At 40.3% G+C, this 22,292-nt stretch overlaps 1 protein-coding gene and 4 pseudogenes across 2 annotated transcripts in view; 2 read left to right on the forward strand and 3 right to left on the reverse strand.

Moving 5' to 3' along the window:
* LOC148717935 (uncharacterized) overlaps nt 1-570 on the reverse strand; it is a 2,238-nt pseudogene extending 1,668 nt beyond the window's left edge.
* The window catches only part of LOC111338761 (uncharacterized), an 18,844-nt gene extending 10,433 nt beyond the window's left edge, over nt 1-8,411 (forward strand). The window contains exons 8-9 of one of the 2 annotated variants that reach the window (XM_022945286.2): nt 7,718-7,820; nt 8,107-8,411. In XM_022945286.2, coding sequence (XP_022801021.2) covers nt 7,718-7,820; nt 8,107-8,299 — 296 coding nt within the window. In that variant the 3' untranslated portion in view covers nt 8,300-8,411. The remainder of the gene's footprint in view (nt 1-7,717; nt 7,821-8,106) is intronic. The other variant, XM_088743332.1, reaches the window with a different exon arrangement.
* LOC111337279 (uncharacterized) lies at nt 2,736-4,836 on the forward strand (annotated as a pseudogene).
* On the reverse strand, nt 4,105-5,492 carry LOC148717936 (uncharacterized; annotated as a pseudogene).
* LOC148717937 (uncharacterized) lies at nt 5,576-6,968 on the reverse strand (annotated as a pseudogene).
* Nucleotides 8,412-22,292: the final 13,881 nt, after the last annotated feature.

Raw genomic sequence — 22,292 nt, forward strand, 5'->3', positions numbered from 1 at the left:
GCAATGACATAAATGGTAGACCGTACCCATCCCTTAGCACATCTAGCACCCACTTGCTCCAAAATCCTTCCAGAAAGCAAGATGCTCTTTAAGTCTCCCTTTCACTGGGTAGCACAGGCCAACTCAACATTTTCAACATAAACAGAGTGATTCAATTCTACCCAATCAAATTCAACAGAACAATGTTCAACTTCATCCAGATCGGTCGGCAGAGCAGAGTTATTAGGCACCTTAAGCAACAGACGTTGCCAGCCTCACGACGGCAACCGGAAACGTGAAATTTCTTTGTAGTCCTCACTGCGCATGTATAGCACGTCGTGACTTTCCGTTGTCCCGAAGTCGAGAACGCGAGAACGTGGGGTTTCACGTCGCGACGAGAACGTGAGTACTTACTCTTTTGTTTTGAGCACTTTTAGCTTACTTTCGGACTAATTCAATTTGAAAATTAGGTAAAATTACATAATGACTGATTATATGATTGAAATAATGTTCTGCAAGTATTATTAGGGTCATTTAAAAACTGTTTTCGTATGCCAAACTAGCTTCCAGCGAAGAGGTTGCTTCACTCATGGAATACTTAGTTGTCTTTTCCGATTTTCTCAATGCATAACCGGTAGATTGTTATAGCTTGAAATAATATTTTAGTCATTTTTGTAGTTCCTTCCTCTTGGCCTTCTATTTAACATAGAAGCTTTTCTAATCAACTTAAGGTGGCTCGTACCGGTTTTCGTCTTTTTGATGGTTTGTAACTTTGAAAGAATACAACAGAAAGACTGACCAAGGCCAGTTGAACACTTTTACGGGGTTGAATTATATAATCATTGGTTATCCAAAAATAGGTGTCATTTCGTCAATAGCAGTTTTCATGGCAACGCTTTCATAGGCTTATTCAGACGCATTTTTTAGCTTGTGGCTTAAATAATTCGAAAACTAACCCGGTGACCCCATGATTTTTTTCAGTGATTGCTTTTGGCACTTGAAAAGGAAAATGCACAGAGATTTTTAAAAAATTCTACGGAGCGGAATTTCAGAAAATCTAGAAAAAAGGGCAATTTTCAGACATCGCAAATTTCCTTCCATAGAATTTTCTATTTTTTTTTTCTGATGATTCCTTTCGTCGTTATTATCATATTGGAACAATAAAAAGAAGGGGTCACCGGACTTTTTTTCATACAATAGCTTTCGTGAGTTTAGCAATTTCCGCGCGCGTTCTCGCGCATTTAAAAATCTGGATTCTATAAGATCGACATTTGCTCGTGATCTGTTATAGCTACCGCTGACAATTGCGTGTGCTCGCGCGCGCGCCTACGATCTGATGTTTACAGAAGTTTACTGCTAATTAAGAAAATCATTAAACAGCTGTCAAAGATAGCCTCCCGGGCTCATCTTAAGTCCTACACACGACTTCTGGCTAAATCATATTATTTTCCTTTAAGTTTCAAAGTCTTCTTCCGCTTCAGGTAGATTATCCTTCACTTGAGTTCTTCTTTTTTCGCCGTCGCAAGATTTCATATCGGTTGAATATTTCTTTTAAATGTGAAGTGAAGCAACCTTTACTTCTCCAAAAATCGTCATCTTTATCTTAGTTTCTATCTCCTGCATTCACAGTAGCCGCTCAACACATCAAATACAAGCTCTTAGGTAAACTTCTCACAAAAGTAGAAAAAATTCGACGCGCTGCCATCTTTGTTTTGAATTTTCATCTTTTGATCTCGCGCTTCTTTCGCACGTTTCTCTCGCGCGCGTCACGCAAGAGTAACCTGTTCCCCGCACGAGGAAACTGGTACGAGCTACCTTAAGGTGGCTCGTACCAGTTTTCATCTTTTTGATGGTTTGTAACTTTGAAAAAATACAACAGAAAGACTGACCAAGGCCAGTTGAACACTTTTACAGGGTTGAATTACATAATCATTGGTTATCCAAAAATAAGTGTCATTTCGTCACTATCAGTTTCCATGGCAACCCTTTTATAGGCTTATTCAGACGCATCTTTTAGCTTGTGGCTTAAATAATTCGAAAACTAACCCGGTGACCCCCTGATTTTTTTCAGTGATTGCTTTTGGCACTTGAAAAGGAAAATGCACAAAGATTTTTAAAAAATTCTACCGAGCGGAATTTCAGAAAATCTACGAAATGGGCAATTTTCAGACATCGCAAATTTCCTTCCGTAGAATTTTCTATTTTTTTTTTCTGATGATTCCTTTCCACGTTATTATCATATTGGAACAATAAAAAGAAGGGGTCATCGGACTTGTTTTCATGCAATTACTCTCGTGAGTTTAGCAATTTCCACTCGCGTTCTCGCGCATTTAAAAATCTGGATTCTATAAGATCGACATTTGCTCATGATCTGTTTTAGCTACCGCCGACAATTGCGTGTGCTCGCGCGAGCACCTACGATCTGATGTTTACAGACGTTTACTGCTAGGAAAATCATTAAACAGCCGTCAAAGACAGCCTCCCGAGCTCATCTTAAAAAATCCTACACATGACTTCTGGCTATATCATATTATTTTCCTTGAAGTTTCAAAGTCTTCTTCCACTTCAGGTAGATTAGCCTTCACTTGAGTTCTTCTTTTTTCGCGGTCGCAAGATTTCATATCGGTTGAATATTTCTTTTAAATGTGAAGTGAAGCAACCTCTACTTCTCCGAAAATCGTCTTCGTTATCTTAGTTTCTATCTCCTGCATTCACAGTGACCGCTCAACACATCAAATACAAGCTCTTAGGTAAACTTCTCACAAAAGTTGAAAAAATTCCACGCGCCGCCATCTTTGTTTTGAATTTTCATCTTTTGATCTCGCGCTTCTTTCGCACGTTTCTCTCGCGCGCATCACGCAAGAGTAACCTGTTCCCCGCGCGAGGAAACTGGTACGAGCCCCCTTAAATTAAGCTTGATAATTTGTAATTTTTCGCAATAATAATTTCAAAAGGGATGAGTCTATTATTAGAAAAGCTTTAATAGTATAAGGCTTAATTTCGTCGGGATATTTTTCAAATATGGTTTATGTTTTACTCGTAGATGGAGTGGACAGAACAAAATGGTGTCGTGTCGGTTATAGAAATCTTATCATGTTAACCCTTTAAATTCAAGGCTGGTTCTAAAGAGCGTGGTTCGGCATGGAGCCACATAGCGCAAAATCTGAACACACTTCCAGGATTCACAGTATCTCAGAGAGCTGTCCGGGATCGTTACGGAATCCTCGGGAAAAAAGCAAAAAAGCGACAGCGCGAAATTGAAAACGGAACTGGGACATCTCCCGAAGTTTCGGAGCTTGATTTAGCCCTTGAAGAAATTATAGAAAAATGGGAAGCGTCTGAGCAAGAGTTCCAGACTGATTATTAAAACAAGCAAAAAAAACTTGAAAAGGACAAAGAAACAGCAGAAGAGAAGCAGAAAATGTCCATGGAAACTTTTGGTGCTTCTAAGAAGAGGAAAGCTGAACCAGATGAGTCGCCAGAAGAGAAGCGGTGTAAAAGGCGGAGAGGTGGCAGCGACACAGTCCAGTTTTTAAGAGTATAGTGAGATGGAGTTTCAGTTTAAAAGAGAAGGACTTGAAGCTAAGAAAAATGAGCAGTCACTTTTAACTGAGCAACAGAAGCAACAGCAACAGATGATTTCCACGTTGCAACAACTACAGCAACAGAATCAACAACAACAACAATTACAACAACAGCAGATGCAGCAACAACTGCAATAGATGCAGACTATGTTTATGGAATCTCAGAAGCAGCAAGCGCAGCGAATGGCCACCTTATTCAGAAAATGTCATAACACAAATAGAGTGCAAGGTTATTGTGTTAAACAGTGTTTTGATACTGTAAGTAATTTAATGAACAATGTTTGCATCCTCTAGCAACTAATTTAGAACTTTGTTGTGTTATTAATAAGTTAAAGAATGTTTATCGAGGCCTTGAAACTTTTGGTACATGTACTTCTTCCCTCATTTTCTTGTGTTTACATTCAGGGAGCTTGCATACGTACTTGAAGCGAATTAATATGGGATCGCATGACTATCGGCAAAAACGTTTGTTCGTTGTTTATTTCACAAGATATCATTCAAGAATATTCCTCACTGACACTGTGTGTTACAAACAGATAACTTAAGAGAAATAATCATAAATATTTGGAGGGTCGAGTTAAAAAAACGTGGATGTGGTGTTTCCATACAAGCATGTTATTGCATTCCTGAGCAAAGCAGAAACTATGTACATTTTTCCCACTTAGCTCAAACCTATCTTTAAGTTTTTCTTAAAATCAAGAAACTTGAAATCGTTGATTATGTCGCCAAAAAGCCACTCTACTGAAGAACGAACGGCACTCATTGAAGTATTAAAATCCTCCATCTGTTGGGTAAGAACCACAATTCTGAAGGGAGCCTGGAGATGGACTCTCAGTGGGTATGCTGGGTCGAAAAAGTTCCTAGCTAGCTCGTTGTACACCCCGGAATCGGCAAGCATTCCGCTATCATGCCTCCTACCCTCGTTAACGACAAAAAAGAAGAATATCACTTAACAAGAACAGCATGTTTATGTCAAGCCCTTCTCCTTTTTTTGTAGACCCGCTCTTCCCCTCTAACTTCTCCAAGAACGTATCAAAATAAATCCATCCTGTACCAACGTTTCTGTGGTACTCATCTGTAATTTTGTCATTTCATTTGTCGTTACACAAATAGCAGGAGCATATATAATCTAAGCAAAAATACAACCAACGACACTAAAAATAGAAGAGTGTTTACTTCAGGTTAAAACTGTGATAACCCCGGAAATGAAATTACATTTAGTTTGGTAATTACCGTACGTTTTGAATGCAAGTATATTTCCACTTACCAACTGGGCCATATAAGTTGGCAGTGAGACCGTTTGGAGTCGCAATAGATTGGAATTTCAAGGCATGTACACGTTTGTGGCCATTGCAGACGATTCGTTGATTTTGGAGTGGGCGGCAAATAGGGCACACAGTGCCATCAATGAAACCCCAGCAGTTATTCAACGCCGCACCCTTTTGATGGATTGCATCTCCAGATGTTCGCAGAGAGGCACGGGAGAGGAAGGGCTGATTAAAATCAGTAAGGTGGTAGCCCTGTTCGGTGTAAATCCAGTCTGAAACAACGTTGGTCTTCATGCTTATTTCTGGAACAGATCGGCCAAATCTTGGTATCATGTCACTATAACGACAAGGATACGTAAGTCGTTTAAGCAGCATACACAGGCCTTCCATTCCATCGCACACGGACCTCTGTGAGCAACGGAAAATAGGTGGAATGCCAAGAGCGTCAGCTAAAATGGGCAAATCACTCCTCTCAACACGAAGTTCTGCTATGCATTCTTCGTTGCTGAGATTCTCCAACGAGAATTCCTCATAGTTGACAAACGAAAATGGTAGATTTTTTGGCTGCTTTACGTCGTAAAGAATGGCAAATTCATTTGCCTTTGTGACTCTTGATAAAGGAAACCAAAAGTGAATCTTGGGTTGCCATCAAGCTCGACATGACCGGACAATACAAAGGAATCGAAAGCTTTATTGTAAATTTTGAACTCATCGCTAAATTTTCCAAGCTCGCTCGGCGCGGCGTCGCGTTTTTCGCGCGCTTTGCTTAAGGATGGCAATTCGCTGTCGCGACTGCAACCTGGAGCCGTTCTATCCCCAGTTTTTTGTCGGTCGTCACGTCGCCATCGTCAACGAAAACGTCTGTTGCTTAAGGTGCTTATTAGGGACTTAAAGCAAACCCCTACGGCTACGGCAACGAGAGCGTGGAAAAACAATAGATCTGATTGGCAGAACAATAGCCCAGCACGTGCGTTTTAGAACTTTGTACATTTCTTAGCCGTCCTTTGCAAAACAAGGTGAAATCACCAAAATTTGCGTCGTCTGCGAAGCGAAATCGCGGCGGCAAATTATTTTAATTTACATTTGGAACTCAACGCTACTTTTATGCGTTATGTTGAGTGTGAGGTCTGGCGCCCTACGAGACGGTAAATACATGCAGCCATTTTCGAAATTCTAACTAAAAGTAGAAACTCATTTTTCAATCGACGTCTTCCGTGGCGTTGTCGTCCTGACTACTTAAAGTCCCTAATGCTAGCTTCCTGACGACCGTGCTGCGTTACGGGCCCATTCTGCTGCTTTACTCGGAAAGGCAGCTCGACTTCACGGGCGAAATAGCCGCTTCGGAAGCAACGAAAACAAACTTGCTGCGAGTCACGTGACAAGTTGCTGGAAGACTTTCCCGCCGAAAATTGGCTGCCGAGGCTTTTCTTGAACTACGCGCCTCGACCTTTCGTCTTGCTGGACAGATTTCCTAGCTTTCCACTTCGTTGCTGCTGATTTTCGCTTTTCCTCCCGTAACTGTTTACTTTCTTTAATCGCTTTTTTAATGCGTTTTTCATTGCCGGAGTCGCTTGCAAGCGGCTCGACCGTATAGCATTCGACAGTATCCCAACCATATTTACCAGCCAGGCAAATGTGTTTGTTCCGTTCTACAAGCAAAGCCTCACCTTCTTGGAGCAGGTTGTTCCTTTCCTCGTCGTCGCTAGTGGCCATAGCCGAGCAGATTTTGTCCAACACGTCGCGGTTTAGCTTGCACTGTTTCTTGTTCCCTTCGAACTTGAACTCTGGTTCTGACTCGTTTGGCTTTTCCTGCTTCGAACGTTTAGCGGCCTCCAGATCCTTCTTGACCTTCTTCAACTCCGTACTATATTGCTGCTGTTGTTCGAGCAATTCCTTCGCCCAACTCGGGGGTTCCTGTGTTGTCTGCACTTGCTCACGAAATGAGTCAGCACTACCGTGTCTCGACCGGCGAGATCGCTTACGATCGCCTGGGCTTGCATTATACGGTTCCAGACGTCTGAGAGCTCGAGAACTCGTACCCGAACGTTGTGTCTCTTTTGGCATCGGGTTGCAAGTAGTAAAAACATAAACTGACCTAACTAGTGAGTGGATTTTTGTCGGAACAACGCAATAAAGTCGGCAATGGCGGACGCAACAAAAACAACTGCCCGCCCCATAGGTCACATGACCTATACCCAGGCCCCAGCGGCGTGCGAGAAAAACATTTTTTAACTTACTTTGTTCCACTCAGCCAGTGAAAAATTACTTTGTGAACGTTTGTTGGAAAACAACAGATAATGACATTTGCAAGTATTTTTTTTACTTCGCGTTTTGTTTCTCCAGATTGATAAATGAATTATTTAATTTTTTTGAAAGGCCGGGGTAGACTTTGATGTTCGATGATTTGACTATACTATATCTCGTCCATATTGCATCAATGTCAGTATCTGGGCAACTTTGCACCCACCCCTCCCCCAACCAACATGAGTCGGCTGTTGTTTGGTGAGGGGAGGGGTTAGGTGTGCAGTTGCGGAGACACTGGCATTTATCTTCCATTTACTCTTTTAATATCTTGGATTCTGTGCCTCATGAGTCCGCAACATTTTGACGTCTGTGGTGATGAATATTGTTCCTAAAACCACTGTCAATTTGTTTTTTGACACAATATTCATCTCAAATAATATGAATCCTACAGAGCGTGACACGTTTAAGCGGGCAGCGTCGTTGAGTCACACGTGTCAAAGTGGCAAGTTGGCCAATTGAATTGCAACATTACTAAGTCATATTCCATCACTAACCCCCAATAGGGCCTCGAGATGCATTTGAGCAACCACTTGAAGACGTTAAGAGTGTTTTTTTTTTTGTGTGATTTCTTCTTTCCCACAGCATTATTTACGCCAGATTTACTCAGAGTCATAAGGCTTATCTTAGAGGCATTTGAACGTCATCCTAGAATCCAATTGTTTCTCAAGTTTCAAGCAAAGGAAACGTAAGTTAATTAATTTTCTAGCAGAAATGCTTCTGCATCACAGCTGGATCAAAGCTATGTATTGCTGTTTTTAAGCCTCGAAAAGCCCATTCCCCTCTCAAAATTGATGATTTTCCCCAAGGTCCTCTACAATGGTGTTTTTTCTCTGCTTTACTTGATCTGTCACTGGGCAAAAAAAATGTCACTTGAATCAAAATTTTGACACAGGTTTTCCTTTTTTTCTTTGTGGGGCAAGAAATCTGTTGGTGTTAAGCAGTAATTTTTTCTTTGTGTTGGTATTTTTCAGATTTTTTATTACTGGACCTGATGGGGAGATATTAAGTGGCTCTAGAAACTTAGTTTCATCGTACCACATGTGGATGTTTGAAACTACGTTCCCATTGTCGTGGAAAGTGGCAGATATCGACAAATATGTACACTGGAGATCTCCTAAATACAAGTCACCCTTCTCCCTCTTCACCGCATTAATTCAGAAATAGCACCCAAAAAAAAGACTTAAAAATCTCAAGTCTGCGAGTCAGGAATCCTCAATTTTTGAAAATCTCTTCTGTTATCAGGTTAAGGATTTAATAAAACTTCACTACACATGAATGTTTATTTATGAAATGGATAATTATGATCACGAGCACTTGAAGCCAGTGGAAGGCATTCATTTTTGATACAACTAGTGGAGAAACAGAGATAGAAATTAAAAAGTTACGTGTAATAATAATAATAATAATAATAATGATGATGATGATAATAATAATAATAATAATAATAATAATAATAATAATTCTAAACATGTTAGCTGGCCACGTCCTAGACGCCCAGCTTTCGTGTATATAGGTTCTGGCATCCAGACGTTTTAACTGCCATAATAATAATATTTATACAGGATAACCCCTTCAGTGTACTAAGCACTGGTATCAATGGGGGTCCTGTTATTAAAATACTTAATTAAAAAATACAAAAAGTCTAAAAGGTAAAAAGCACTAAGAAAAACTGTTGCATGGCCGACATCAATAAAAAGAGATGTACATCTACGCGAAAACATCTAATAATTGAGGGAAAGTCTTTCGTGGCCCTTGAAAATTCAATAAAGGATTCCTTTGCTATAATATTGCGAGGGAGACCGCTAAATTCCATCGCGCCTGTAAAATAAAAAGATTTCTTGGCAACCTCATGGTTGACTTTTGGAAGATGAATGTCATTACAGCGTCTAGTCGCAAACGTGTGTATAGAAGTATTTAAATTAAAATAGTTATTCAGATAAGGCGGTACCGAGCCATCAAGGCATTTTCTAGCTAACAAGACAATATGAAGTTTTCGTCTATCAATCAAGGGTACTAGACCCAAAGTAGCATTCAGTTCTTTAGTATCGAGACCAGAATTTGGAAAAATTAACTTTGCTGCTCTATACTGTAAGCGCTCGAGTACATCAGAATTAGCTTTACCACAGCCGTGCCAGGCCACGTCACAGTAATCAAAAACAGGTAAAATCATCGTCTTGTAAAGGCGTTCAGCAGCAGCCATGGGAATAGAAATTCTCAGACGCCTAAAAACACCCAATATCCTTGAGACCTTATTGACCACGCGCTCAATATTGTTGTTAAAATTCAAATGCTGATCAATTACAACGCCAAGATATTTGAAAGACTCGGATTTTGTCAAGGAAGATCCATTGCAGGATAAGCTTATACTATCCTCCCGCTTAATCCGATGATGTAGGCCATATATCACATATACAGTCTTGCTCGTAGTATTAAAAAAAAGCTTATTTTCTTGCATCCACGAAGAAATACGGGTGATATCGTTGTTTAGGCTTGCTTCTAACTCAATAGCAGTTTTAGCGGTAAAAAACAACACTGTATCGTCTGCATAAAGCAGAACTTGCGAGAAGCAGATGCAGGAGGGCATGTCTTTTATGTACAATATAAAGAGCAGGGGCCTCAAAATTGACCCTTGAGGGACGCCAGAAGCTATATCCAGGGGCGAGGAGAGAGCTTTGTCGACCTCTACGCACTGGGAACAGCCTAGCAAATAGCTAGAAAACCAAAGAAGAGTCCTTTTACATATGCCATAACTCTGTAGCTTGTTTAGAAGGATGTAGTGGTCTAGCGCATCGAAGGCCTGGTACAGGTCAATGAAGACCGCCCCAGTGAGAAGACCATTATCCATATTTGTACGGATTTCATCCACAAAAAAAGGTGACAGCTGTTTCAGTGGAGAAATTCTTCCGGAAGCCAGATTGACGAGACGACAAGAGATTGTTTGCGTTAAATAACTAAACAATTGATGATATACGACTTTCTCGGTGATTTTAATTTGGAAATTACTGGGAGAATAGAGATGGGACGATGGTTATCCATTTCTTCTCTGTTACCGGACTTGAACAAGGGAACAACTCTTGAAGTCTTCCAGTCGTTCGGCACTACTCCAGATGAAAAGGAAAGGTTAATTATGTGAGTCAGACACTCCGAAATAACCGGGGCTCCGTCTTTAAGCAGGGACGTAGCTTTGTTCACTTTTAGCTATCTCAACAAATTGTAAACAACATTTGGTCTTACTAAACTTATCTCGAAGTTTTCGTTTGTAAAAGTAGCTTCAGTAGTCTGCAAAGGTGATTGCTGTCGTTGGCAAGATATCTTGGACGATCTTTGAGATAATTTTTCATTGATGGTCTTGACAATTGAGGTGAAAAAGTGGTTAAAACTTTCAGCTATGGCTTTCTTGTCTGTCTTGAGATCACCATCGACTTTGATTGGAGATATAGATTGTTTTAATTTCTTGTCGTTAGGAAGCACTCTCTTCAAAGCTCTCCAGAAAGATTTTGAGTCATCAATGTTTTCTTGAATAAGGTTCCGATTGTAATTGGCTTTAGCGGAGCGCACTTCGTTGTTCACTGCGTTTCTTGATCTTCTAAAGGCACTCCAATCTACCTCTTTATTTGTCCGTCGCGCCTTCTTCAGAAGACAATCTCTTTGTTGCATTGATTTCTTAAATTCATGTGTTAACCAAGGTAGTTAACACCCTTGACTTTCTTTTTTATTAAAGGGGCGTGCCGATCACACTGCTCTTTAAAAATGTCATTAAAGAGATCCAAGGCATTGTTTACGCCGAAGGCGTGTTTGACAGGGCCCCAGTTGATTTGGCTCAAGCTCTCACAAAATTCCTCACGCGAGTAATTTTTATAGTCTCGGCATTCGATTATTTTGGGTATATATTTCAAAGCATTTATTTTCCTAACGCACAAAACAAGGTCATGGTCACTTAAACTAAGAGGAACCACTGCCTGCTTGACAATATTGCGCGGATTATTTGTCACAAACAAGTAGACGAGTGTAGCACTAAGTTTAGTTATCCTTGTTGGACAGTCAACCAGTTGCAAGAAATTATGAAGGCGAAAAATGCCTTTTAGGGCCTTGAAATCTGCTCCTTGCGTCGGTGCTTTAAGGTCGTAATTAAAATCACCAGTCATCAGCGTTTCTTTATCCTCTCCCAACACTCTTTCCAAGCCCAGTTTAAAGATTTTCAAAAACTGAGAGTCATCCGGCGGGCGATATCAGGTTCCCAAAAGAATTCCTTTTGAATTTGGAAACATCAACTCCAGCCAAAGGTTCTCTAATGCTGTAGCTTCCAAATTACGTCTTCGCACAGCCGGTATTTTGTCGGAGATATAGATTGCAACGTCACCACCTTTGCGAACCGAGGAGCGATCGCGCCTAAACAAATTGAAACCGCGGGATCGCAACCCATTTGTTTCTAGAAAATAGATCTCCTTCAATTAAAACTAATTTCTAATACTTAGGCCTCTCTCTGGAGTTCACCTCACTTCCAAGTGCTTGTTTTTGTTTGAATACAAGATGGCGGATCTCACCTTATTTCCTTTTTTCAAGAAGTCATTATATTGGTTTTATACTATACACCCTAACATCTGTGTGCATATTCTCTATAATGTCCTATGTACATTTCCTGTGGCACTGACAAGGAGAATTTGTGTAACAATCAAAAACTTCTTTAGTTGGTGATCATTTCCCTTTTTTCTCAAGACCTTAGTGTTTGATTCAGGGGTGATATTGTAAGGAGAAATTAGATGCTGGTCAATCTCAGGAGTCAAGGGCTTTAAATTAAAAGCACGATACTAAGTTAGTTGTCATGGGGCCCATTTCTCTAAAGTCCTGGTAACTTAACGGGCTCAAAGCCATGTTTTAAAATCAAAATTGAAAGGATAAGAAAGCAGGTTCTGGCACCCAAACCTGTCCTTTTTGTTTCTTTAGCTGATAGTTTTATTTTATTATTTTCAAAACTTTTGATAATCCCATCTTGAATGAAAACAAACAGCTCTATGGGCCAGTTAAGTTACTGGGACTCTCGAGAAATGGGCCCAAGGACAGTATTCTTAGCATGGTTCTTAGCATAGCCATACACTCACGGGATTCAATATTTCCAAAGCAGCTGTCTCAGCTTGATGGCTTATTTTGTTTATCTTCTGTTTTTTTTTGTTTTTTTTTAACAGTGGAGTTTGATTGTCGTCATGACATTATTGTCTTTTTTATAACATCATTCCTAGTTTCCTTTGCAACTAAAGTTTGTCTTGTCACGCAATGCAATTCTGATAGACTGTGCTGTGTGTCAAGACTAGAAATTGATAGATCATGCCACCAGTCTGTCTAATTTTGTATCCATAGAATCTTCAAAATCAATAATTCCTTAATTTGCAGTTAAGGGAATGATTTCTCCAGATTCTAAAACCTATCTGCAATCAGCATACATTGACCCAATTGCAAAGGTAAATTAGTCCTTGTTCTTACTGGTGCCAGTATACTTGAGCATGTACACACTTACAACGATGCCTTTGTCTAAGAAGAGGGCCAGTCTAACTAGAAATAAAAGTGTGGTTACCTTACCTCCTTTTAAATGGTACTTGTACAGTAAATTCACAGTACTGTGGGTGTTATTCATTTTCTTAACCTCAGCTTTTCTTCATGGGAAAAAAACATTCACTTGTGAAATGCAAGATGAATGAAAGATCAAGACTTGATAGCCAGTGTGCAAAACATTTTACATACCTTACAATAGATGTAATTTTACATGCAAGTAAATTCTTCAAATGGGAAGACCTTCTAAATCTGCTTTCCGTAAGAGAATTGCCAAAACATGATCACCATATATAGATTAACTGAATGCCAGAAGTGCATTAGGTGAAAAGTGTGAGGGGAAAAGGGAATAGCCACATCCTTCTCCTCCCCCTTCCCCACCAAACACTTGGGCATGCACTGTTTAATATCGTAATTAAGTAATTTCTGCAAATGATTTGAGACCTTCTTAATCTGCATTCCCCAACAAGAATTCCTAGTAATTCGCGATCACTATAATTCATTTCTAGTATACAGATTAACTAAAAGCAAGTGGTGCACAAGGCAACAAGGGTGAGGGGGTTGTTTTCTGTAGAACACTTAGGCATGAATCATTGAAACACTTTAAACATGGTAGTAATTTCTGTAAATGGGTAGAGACATTCTAAATCTGCTTTCCCATCAGGGAATTTCTGGTAATACATAATCACTAAAATAATGTACTGATTAGCTGAAAGCAACTAGTGCACAAGGTGACAAGGATGAGGGTGGGGGGGAGGGGGGATGAAGCAGCCCCATCCTCTTTAACCACCGCCCAGTTAGCCCAATGGATAGTGCACTGGACTGATGTGCGGGAGGTCGAGGGTTTGAGCCCCGATGGGCCAACACTCAGGGACTTAAAATGATTGAGAAGAATTTGCTACCTTTCTATAACATCAAGAAATGATTTAGATATTCTAGTCTTCTCGGATAGGGACGAATAAATGGAGGTCCCATCTCCTACAGGGTTAGGGGTAGGAGACATTAATTTCCCACACACGAGATTACTGTATGATGGATGTCAGGTCCCCTAGGGTGGGATGGTGGGATGTACAAGCCCCCATTTAAACCAGCTTCAAGCTGAACTGGGCTGGCCTGTCTAAATAGCGTAAAAACAAATACTCTTACTCTTCCCCCTCCCCGTCCAACCCTTTTTTAGGGAAAAATAGTTAAGCATGCACTCTTAAAATATTTAAACATGCAAGTCATTTCTGCAAACGGGTAGAGACCTTCTAAATCTGCTTTCCCATTAACTGAAAAAAAAAGGTGCACAAGGTGAAAAGGATGAGGATAAATGCAACAGCTCCAACCTCCTCTTCCCAGTCAAACACGAAGTCCAGTATTGTTAAAAATTTGTGTTCAAAAACTATATACATCCTCTGACTCTAAGGAGACAAAACTTACAGAAAACACTTCATAGCCAACACATCTTGAGCTAAATAATTTGGATATATCAACAAAGTTGAAATGGTAAATTGGCCACCGTAATGATTACAAAAGCTGACGTTTCGAGCGTTAGCCCTTCGTCGGAGCGAATAGAGGAATTGTGGGCTGTGTGTGCTTTTAAAGGCAGAAAATGGAGCTACGTTATTGGTGGGAGCATGGCAACGAGAAAAACATGAATAAATTAGTGGAATGAAAAGCGTTCGTTGATCCCTGTGGGATTTAGACTGCCGGTTTGAAAGATGAGCTTTTGTTCAAGATTTTTACGGCTTTCCGTGCCACCTAAGTGCAAGGAAAGACCGCAGATTGCCATATGTTACTTAGAATGGTTAGGTAAATTAAAATGTCTAGCGACTGGTTTCGATGTGTCCTTGTCATTCCTTTCCACGTCTCGAAGGTGTTCTCGGAATCGGTCACCTAGTCTTCTGCCTGTTTCGCCGATGTATATCTTTTTGCAATAAGTGCAAGTTATGCAATAGATTACATTGGCGGAGGTGCACGTGAAGTGATCGGTGATCTTAATGGATCGTTTAGGTCCCGATATTTTCTCAGTGTTGTGAATGAAAGGACACGTTTTGCATCGTGCACGAGCGCATTTAAAAGTGCCTGGTTGCTCATTAGTCTGAAAAGAACTTCTGACCAAAAAATTGCCTATGTTTTTGTCGCGTTTGAATGAAATGAGGGGAGGCTGCGAAAAGATAGTGCTTGTCTCTGGATCGTTTTGAAGTAATTTAAAGTTTTTAAGAATGATGGATTTAACTGAGTGGTTGTGAGGGTGAAACGTGAGAGTGAATGGAATGCGGTCGGAATCTTCCTTATGCGACGTTTGTAATGCTGAATGTCGATCAATAAGTTGAGCGCGGTGGTAACCCGCTTGAACGACGGAAACAGGGTAACCACGTTTATCGAAGAACTGGCACATGGACTCTGATTTGTGGTGGAAATCAGAGTCATCACTACATAAATGACAACGTCTTAGAAACTGAGAAAAAGGGATGGAATTCTTAACGTGAGATGGATGCGAAGACGAATATAACAAGTAATTATGCGAGTCTGTAGGTTTGTAATACACACTAGTGCATAAACCGTTACCTTCAATTGAAACTTTGACGTCTAAAAAGGATAAAGAATTGTCAGAAATTTCCCAAGTATATTTCAGAGCCGGGTGAAAAGAATTGACTGCGGTTATGAATTTAGTGAGCTCCTCTCTGGTAGAGGAGGTAGCGCCGATACAGTCGTCGATGTAGCGACCGTAGAGTTCAGGTTTGGACCCGTTGTATTGGCTATTTTCAGCCAATACCGACGCAGCCCGAAACAGTTTCTTTCGAAACTATCAGCCTTTACTCTTTTGGAAAACACGTTTTCGATGGCGATAAGCTCCATGTCGTAAGCAGAGTGGTTGTGAGGAAAGGAAGTGTTCTGCGACTGTAGTGGGTTTAGATGTAGAGTTAGGTTTATTAATGGTACGGCGGTGTTCATTAAAACGGTCTTTTAAACGTCGTTTAGTTTCACCTATGTATTGTAAGTTACAGCGGTTACAAATCAAGCAGATAAGGTTTTTAGTGTCACAAGTCAAGTGAGATTTAAAAGCACGTGTTTCGCCGGTGGAAAAAAAGTTATAGTTAGAAAGTCCGTCAGAGATGTAGGGACAAGTAGCGCAGTTACTACCACAACGGAAAGAGCCGGGGGGAAGTTGAGGATGGGAAGTGGTAGAATTGGAGGGGGGTTTGGCTGTAACTAATGTGTCGCGAAGGTTGTGGGAGCGTCTGAAGGCAATAACTGGCTGCTGAGGAAAAGTTTTTTGCAGCGGTTAGAAGACAGCAGCAAATGCCAGTGTTTTTTGATAATGTTGGAGATGCGAGGAAGCGACAGATTAAGAGTAGTTATAAATCGAATACGGTTAGGTTTTTTTACGTCTTTGGTTTGTAAGGTGAGTGTGCGGGGGATGTCAGCGGCGTGTTGTATTTGTTTGGTGACGAATTTATGGCTGTAACCTCGTTTGAGAAGGTATGTGGTAAGTTGAGAGGCGCGACTCTTAAAGCTTTGTCTGTAGAACAGATACGTCGTAGGCGGAGGGCTAGACTGAACGGAATGGCTTTTTTAGTATGTAATGGATGGCAAGAAGAGTACAATAGATACATGTGTTTGTCTGTGGGTTTGGTGTAGAGGTCAGTGGAGATATTACCGTCGGCACTTAAAGAGACACTAACGTCAAGGGATGCCACGATGGTGGAAGAGTGTGAGCTGGTGAATTTGATGGTGGGGTGATTATTGTTGAGATAATCGACGAATATTTTCAGGTTATCTAAACCTTCGGTCCAGATCATAAAAATATCATCGATGTATCTAAACCAAGTGTGGGGTTGAAATGGGGCATTTTTCAAACCGTTAGCTTCGAAAAGACCCAAAAAAAGGTTAGCGAAGGAAGGGGCCATTTTGGTACCCATGGCTGTGCCGTGAACTTGGAAGTAATGATTATCATGAAAAGTAAAATTATTCATGGTGAGAATCATACGGATGAGGTCCCAGAGTGTGACGGTAGGAACAGTGGTATGGAAGGAGGTACACAGAAAATGGTCAAAAGCATTAATACCTTCGTTATATGTGGAATATTGGTGTAGAGTGATAAAACATCAAGTGTAACTAGTAAAGAGTTAAGGGACAAATTATCAATGCTAAACAGTTTGTTGAGGAAGTCATTGGTGTCTTTGATATCAGATGGTAGTTTGTGAACTAGTGTTTGAAGGTAGTGGTCAACGAACTGGGATATCCGTTCACTGGGATGGCTACTGGATGAGACAATAGGGCGTCCTTGATTACCGGGTTTGTGTATTTTGGGTAAAATGTAAAATCGTCCAGGTCTTACGTCATTCTGTAAGAGCTATTGTTTTGTTGTCTCGTTGATAAGGTTGTCTTTACATTATGCATCCTGTTAACATAAAAGGTAACACGTTTTTGTATATCAGCAGTGATGTCATTGGTCAAGCGTTTATAAAATTTAGTGTCAGAAAGTTATCTGTTGCATTCATCAATGTACCAAGTTGTGTCCATAACAACAATACCAGAACCTTTGTCGGCGGGTTTTATAATTGTCTTTTCGCTCCTTAAGTTCGCGTATGGATTGTCGTTCTGTAGGAGTGAGATTGTCGCGGATAGTTTTCGGTTTACAAGTGGTTATGTCAAGTTTAACAGCGTTTAAAAAGGTGTCAAGGGCTCGTTCTCGGTCATGTGGGGGGTGGAAAACGCAGGTTGTGTTTGTTTGGTTTTTTTTTATAAGTTTTGATTTACTCCTTATTCATGATAGTAGAACGAAGCTTCATTTATGATTGTTTTTGTTTTTTATAAGTTGTTATTTACTCCTTAGTTAAAATAAGAAAAGGCACGTTGTGCTTGTTGTTTTTTTTTTCTAAGTTTTTATTGATTCCCTAGTCATGGTAGTATAAAGGGATTGCAGTTGTTTTCAAAGTTTTTTTTTTGGTTTCCCAGTCCCCCCTATAAAAAGGTATTATCCACGCATCACGAAATATGCTGAACACTGTTTCATTTCAGCACAAGTCATCATGTTGGGGTATCACTCAGTTACCAACTGAGCTCATTGTAGCTGGGCTTAATAAATAGAAGTTCTAGTTAAAGGTAACCACTACAAACGCAACTACTATGTACAATTTTTTTTTTCTATGTGCATGTGCAATTTTTTTGTTCTTGTTTTATGCACATAATGCATGTGTATTTTTTTCTTTACATGAATACTAGTGGTAATTATTTACATCTAATGTGATGACTTGTCATGAATACAAACTTCCATGGTGCCACCTTTCATCATCACAAAATTGAATCCACGCGCTAGTCTTCTCCTCGGATTTCGACAGAATTTTTTTACGTGACCTCTCCTTCCACAATTGTAACAGGTTTCTATAATGGAATAGATACGAACATCGGATAGTAATTTTCTTATTTATATTTTATTGATTGAGTAAAACGATTGCACTCACTATTGTAATTAGGATTATTGTTCGATTGAGTTTGGTTGTAGTGTGGTGTTGTGGTGTTATGTGTTGTCCTTTCGGTCGAAGCACGGGTCGTTCTTCTGTCCCCTTCATTCTTTCTGATCCTTCTTCTTCTGCTCCTTTCTTCGTCGTTAGAATCGTCCTCTCTGGAAGTTGAACTTCTCTTTTTTTGGGTTCTGTCATTTTTTTTTTTCGCTTTTTCTTTACCAGGCAAACTGAATCTACTTTTAGAGTTTGGTTTCGCTTCTCCGTTTGTTGTAGTTGCTCGATCGCTGCGATCAAACAGAGGTTCTCCCCTGAACGTGGTAAGGAACTGTCACTGGATACCTCCATGTCGCAATCTGGCGTGAACTCAAACTCTTCTACGTCATTCGTTGACATCTAATAAAAGGAAAAGAAAAAAAGCAACAAAACAAAACAAAACAAAACAAAAAAACAAAACAAAAAACAAAACAAAAAAAAACAAAAAACACAAAACAAAAACAAAACAAAAAACAAAACAAAACACAAAACAAAAACAAAACAAAACAAAACAAACAAAACAAAACAAAACAAAAAAAAAAAAACGCAAAGTGCCAGTGACTTGTTAATCCAAGCAAAGTACCTCTCATTAATCATAGCAGGAGAGCTTTAAACCTGAAGGTACAATTGTTTACTTCTTGCTTTTCTTACTCTTCTTTGCTTTTTTCTTAGAAGAGTGTACATGTGAAGTTTCTTCAGTTTGATCTTCTGTAAGTAGCCTAAGAGAATCCAGTAGGTTTCTCTTAACACCTACCACAGCCCTTTGATCGCGATAACGGATTCATCTTCGGATGAAGACGAACATTTTTCCAGCTGTTCCAATAATGATTTTTTACCACTAGAGGTTGCCGGAGTGATTGTTTTTTCACTAGTTACGGTCTCCGTGATGCACCATTTCCTTAAGGTTTTTATATTGAGATTCACTTTAAATTCTTCCCTTGCATTTAGATGGTCGCATTTCCTACTGTACTCTTCCAGTTCCCTGACTAAAGCTCTTACCTGTTTGACGTGGCCTCCCACCACGTATAGCATCATTCCAAGATGCTCCATACGATCAAAGATTTGATCCGTTTGCGCATCCTCTTTAACTAGATACTTTAAAAGATTGTCGACATCTTTTTTGCCAACTGCCGTATTATCCCTCTACTATAAAGTTATGAATTGCGTCATCCAATTGATCTAAAGCCGTGGCGATCTCATTGTGATCTAAATTGGCGCAGACGTGCTTAATTCGATCTTTGTTGGAGCTCACAGTATCAGCCAATTCGCTCAAGCCGACTTTCGGTCTTTTTATGTATTCACATTTGATGGATTTCGCCTTATCCAACATGCTACTATCAGGTGTTGGCTCCTTGATAGGTCCGTAAGGCAATAGCCTTTGCCGAGGAAAATGATTAAAATAATTGATTCCTTTGTAGGACGTAGGAGAAGCAGCGTTCTTCTTTGCAGTGTACATTGTCTAGAAAAAAGTATAATCTGAATTGTGTAAATTTGGTTGATATTGATCGGAGTTAGGGTTAGTCATGAATAAAAGACCCGCCATCAAGCGTTCCCAGCATGCACCTCCCGGTACAAATTTAGAATCCAACCAAAGAATCATCTTTTTCAAATTTCGTCCTTGAATCTTGCATATGGTGCAGGAATATGCTGGTACAATAGGGTAAAAAGTTCTATTGTCGTTGTCGTTGTTCTCAGTCACGGGAAAATTGCAACTACATTGGCATTGGGAAAATTTATGAAAACGGTTGCATTTTGCATCGTCACTACCGTTGACTACGCACAATTCTTTGTTTCTATTCTGAGTGATGAGTACTTTCATGTTTCGATACAATGGTCGAGTCGATTCATCTTGAGTATCATACCTAATAGAGTTTAGATATTCAGATTCTTCGAAAAGATTAGTGACAGCCACTTAGTTGATTCTCGAAGTGGCTGCACGACTGACTGTGATCATCAATGCTTCTGGGTTTGCTTTCGATATATTCAATGTCTAAGTCATTGGGTTCGTGCCTACATAATACGCGTCCTTCTTCTGGTTTTCGAATGGTATACGTACTTGGCTTGAAATAGCGCAACACATGTAACAATTCATTAAATTCTTGATCTACACATCTGTGTTGTTGCACAAAGTTAATCACAATCGAATTAGAATAAAGTAGCCGATTCTGCATAATTCCACCCGTAGTAGTGATTCGACCATCGATAGTTGCTATCGGTTTCTACTGCTGTTGATCACCGCACAAGAGCACGACGGGTCTAACGTGTAACTGCGTTAAAGTATTTGCAACGTGATCGAAAATCTTAGAAGATGCCATGGAAATTTCATCGAGAACGAGTAAATCGTAATTTCCTATGTCCCGATTGATCTGGGGTGATTGTGAATCATCTACGGGATATCTGAAAGCGCTGTGAACCATATTTGCAGAGAATCCCGGACTACGTATAGTACTCGTGTATACGGTAGAAAGCATGCCAGCCAGTGTTGCACAGAGAACTCTATAATCTCGTTGCAAAGATGTTCTTATCGCATTTTTGATGGCATAACTCTTGCCCATACCGGGTTTCCTCGAACGAGTATAAACTTTCGCCAATCGTGACCCGTGGTTCGAGGCAACTCGGACAATTGTCTCTCGTCCATCGCAGCAGAGTGCTGTTCTTCCGATTCGCTTTCGTCGCTATCGGCATCCACTTCGGATACATCATTGTAAAATTCCTCTCTCTGCTCAAAAATCGTCATACGATTTGTTCTACTCGAATTTGCTCTTGTGATAGTTGTTCATTTTCATGAGTCGTCTCGACTTCTACGAGTTCTTCTAGATTGCCTAGAATCCTTCTTCACCATAGATCGAGATAATCTAATCTGCTTTGAATGTATTGAACTTAAGCTTCGATGTAATCGCTCTTGTTTCCGAGCAGGGAAAAATGTTCTCGAACTCGTTGCACATCACACCAGAGCATGATCGGATCTGAAGAAAGCAGCAGCTGCAAAATATCTAATAGCGACCGGTAATTCATCTTTTTTTTCGTATTTCAATTGTTCTACGTTTCCATGAAAATGATTCGTGATTAAATCTTGGTAGAAATAGTCGTCTTTAAAGACGCTTCTAGTTTTCAAACCTACAAGAGTGGAACCGATTTTGTAAGGTTTGCCTTTGTCGTCGTGAAGCCTGAGCCAGTCTAAGAACGATAGATGTTTCTCATGTTCGGGTCGTCTACAATACAGTTCGTGAGACTTCAACTGACTTTGTCCTGGGGTAGGAACCGTGACCTTTTTCGTTCTACTTTGACTCCAAGCAATTCTTTTGGCACTCAACGACATCCACATTTCGGGTTCTCGTGGCCGAAGTCCTCGCAGATGGCGATAAGCAGCGTCGTAAGGACCTACTCTTACAGAAAACATTGTATCGGAATCGAATGCATCATGCCATTTAGAAACATAGCTAGCTGCATATTTCAAAAGTAAACCGTTTCCATCCGAACTCTGTACGTCCAAGCGACACTTGAGAGCAGGCAACACAGTAGAGATGTATGCTCGCAGATTTCGCCTAAAAGCCTCGGCCGGATGAAAGAGATTCAAAATTTGACCTCCATCGGCTTGAGATACTATCGTCTTATCGTCAAAATGCGCTTGGCCAGATCGATCACTAGTCTGAAGCTCTAAGACACGTCGAGCTAAATCTTTGTTGCTCGAAGGAATGTCGGCACGAATCACGTCGAGCTTAATCTTATTGAAATCTTTCAACCACACGAACATGCGTAGATGTACGGTGCCTCTATCTTGAAACTCGAATCGATGGACGGAAATAAGTTTTGACACTGGTAGACTTCTTCTTTGGATCGTAGGAAAACACACGATTCCACCACGAATTCGTATTGGATCCATACAACTTGAGTAACCTCTTTCAAGTTGTTCTAGAACATGAACTGTGTGCATGGTTTCGAACGTTGCTGCGCTAGTTGGACCGATGCCAGTTTTCTGGCACAAGTTTTGTAACCAATGGGGAAAAGGAAACGTCCATTCGTAACGAAATATTGTTAGGAAAAGGCTGGGCCTTCCGTATTGAATCACTGCATCCAATAGAAACCTATGTTGCCATCTCCAGTACTCGGTGGAAAAAGACTTG

Source organism: Stylophora pistillata, chromosome 13, assembly GCF_964205215.1.
Source record: "Stylophora pistillata chromosome 13, jaStyPist1.2, whole genome shotgun sequence".
NCBI lineage: Eukaryota > Metazoa > Cnidaria > Anthozoa > Scleractinia > Pocilloporidae > Stylophora > Stylophora pistillata.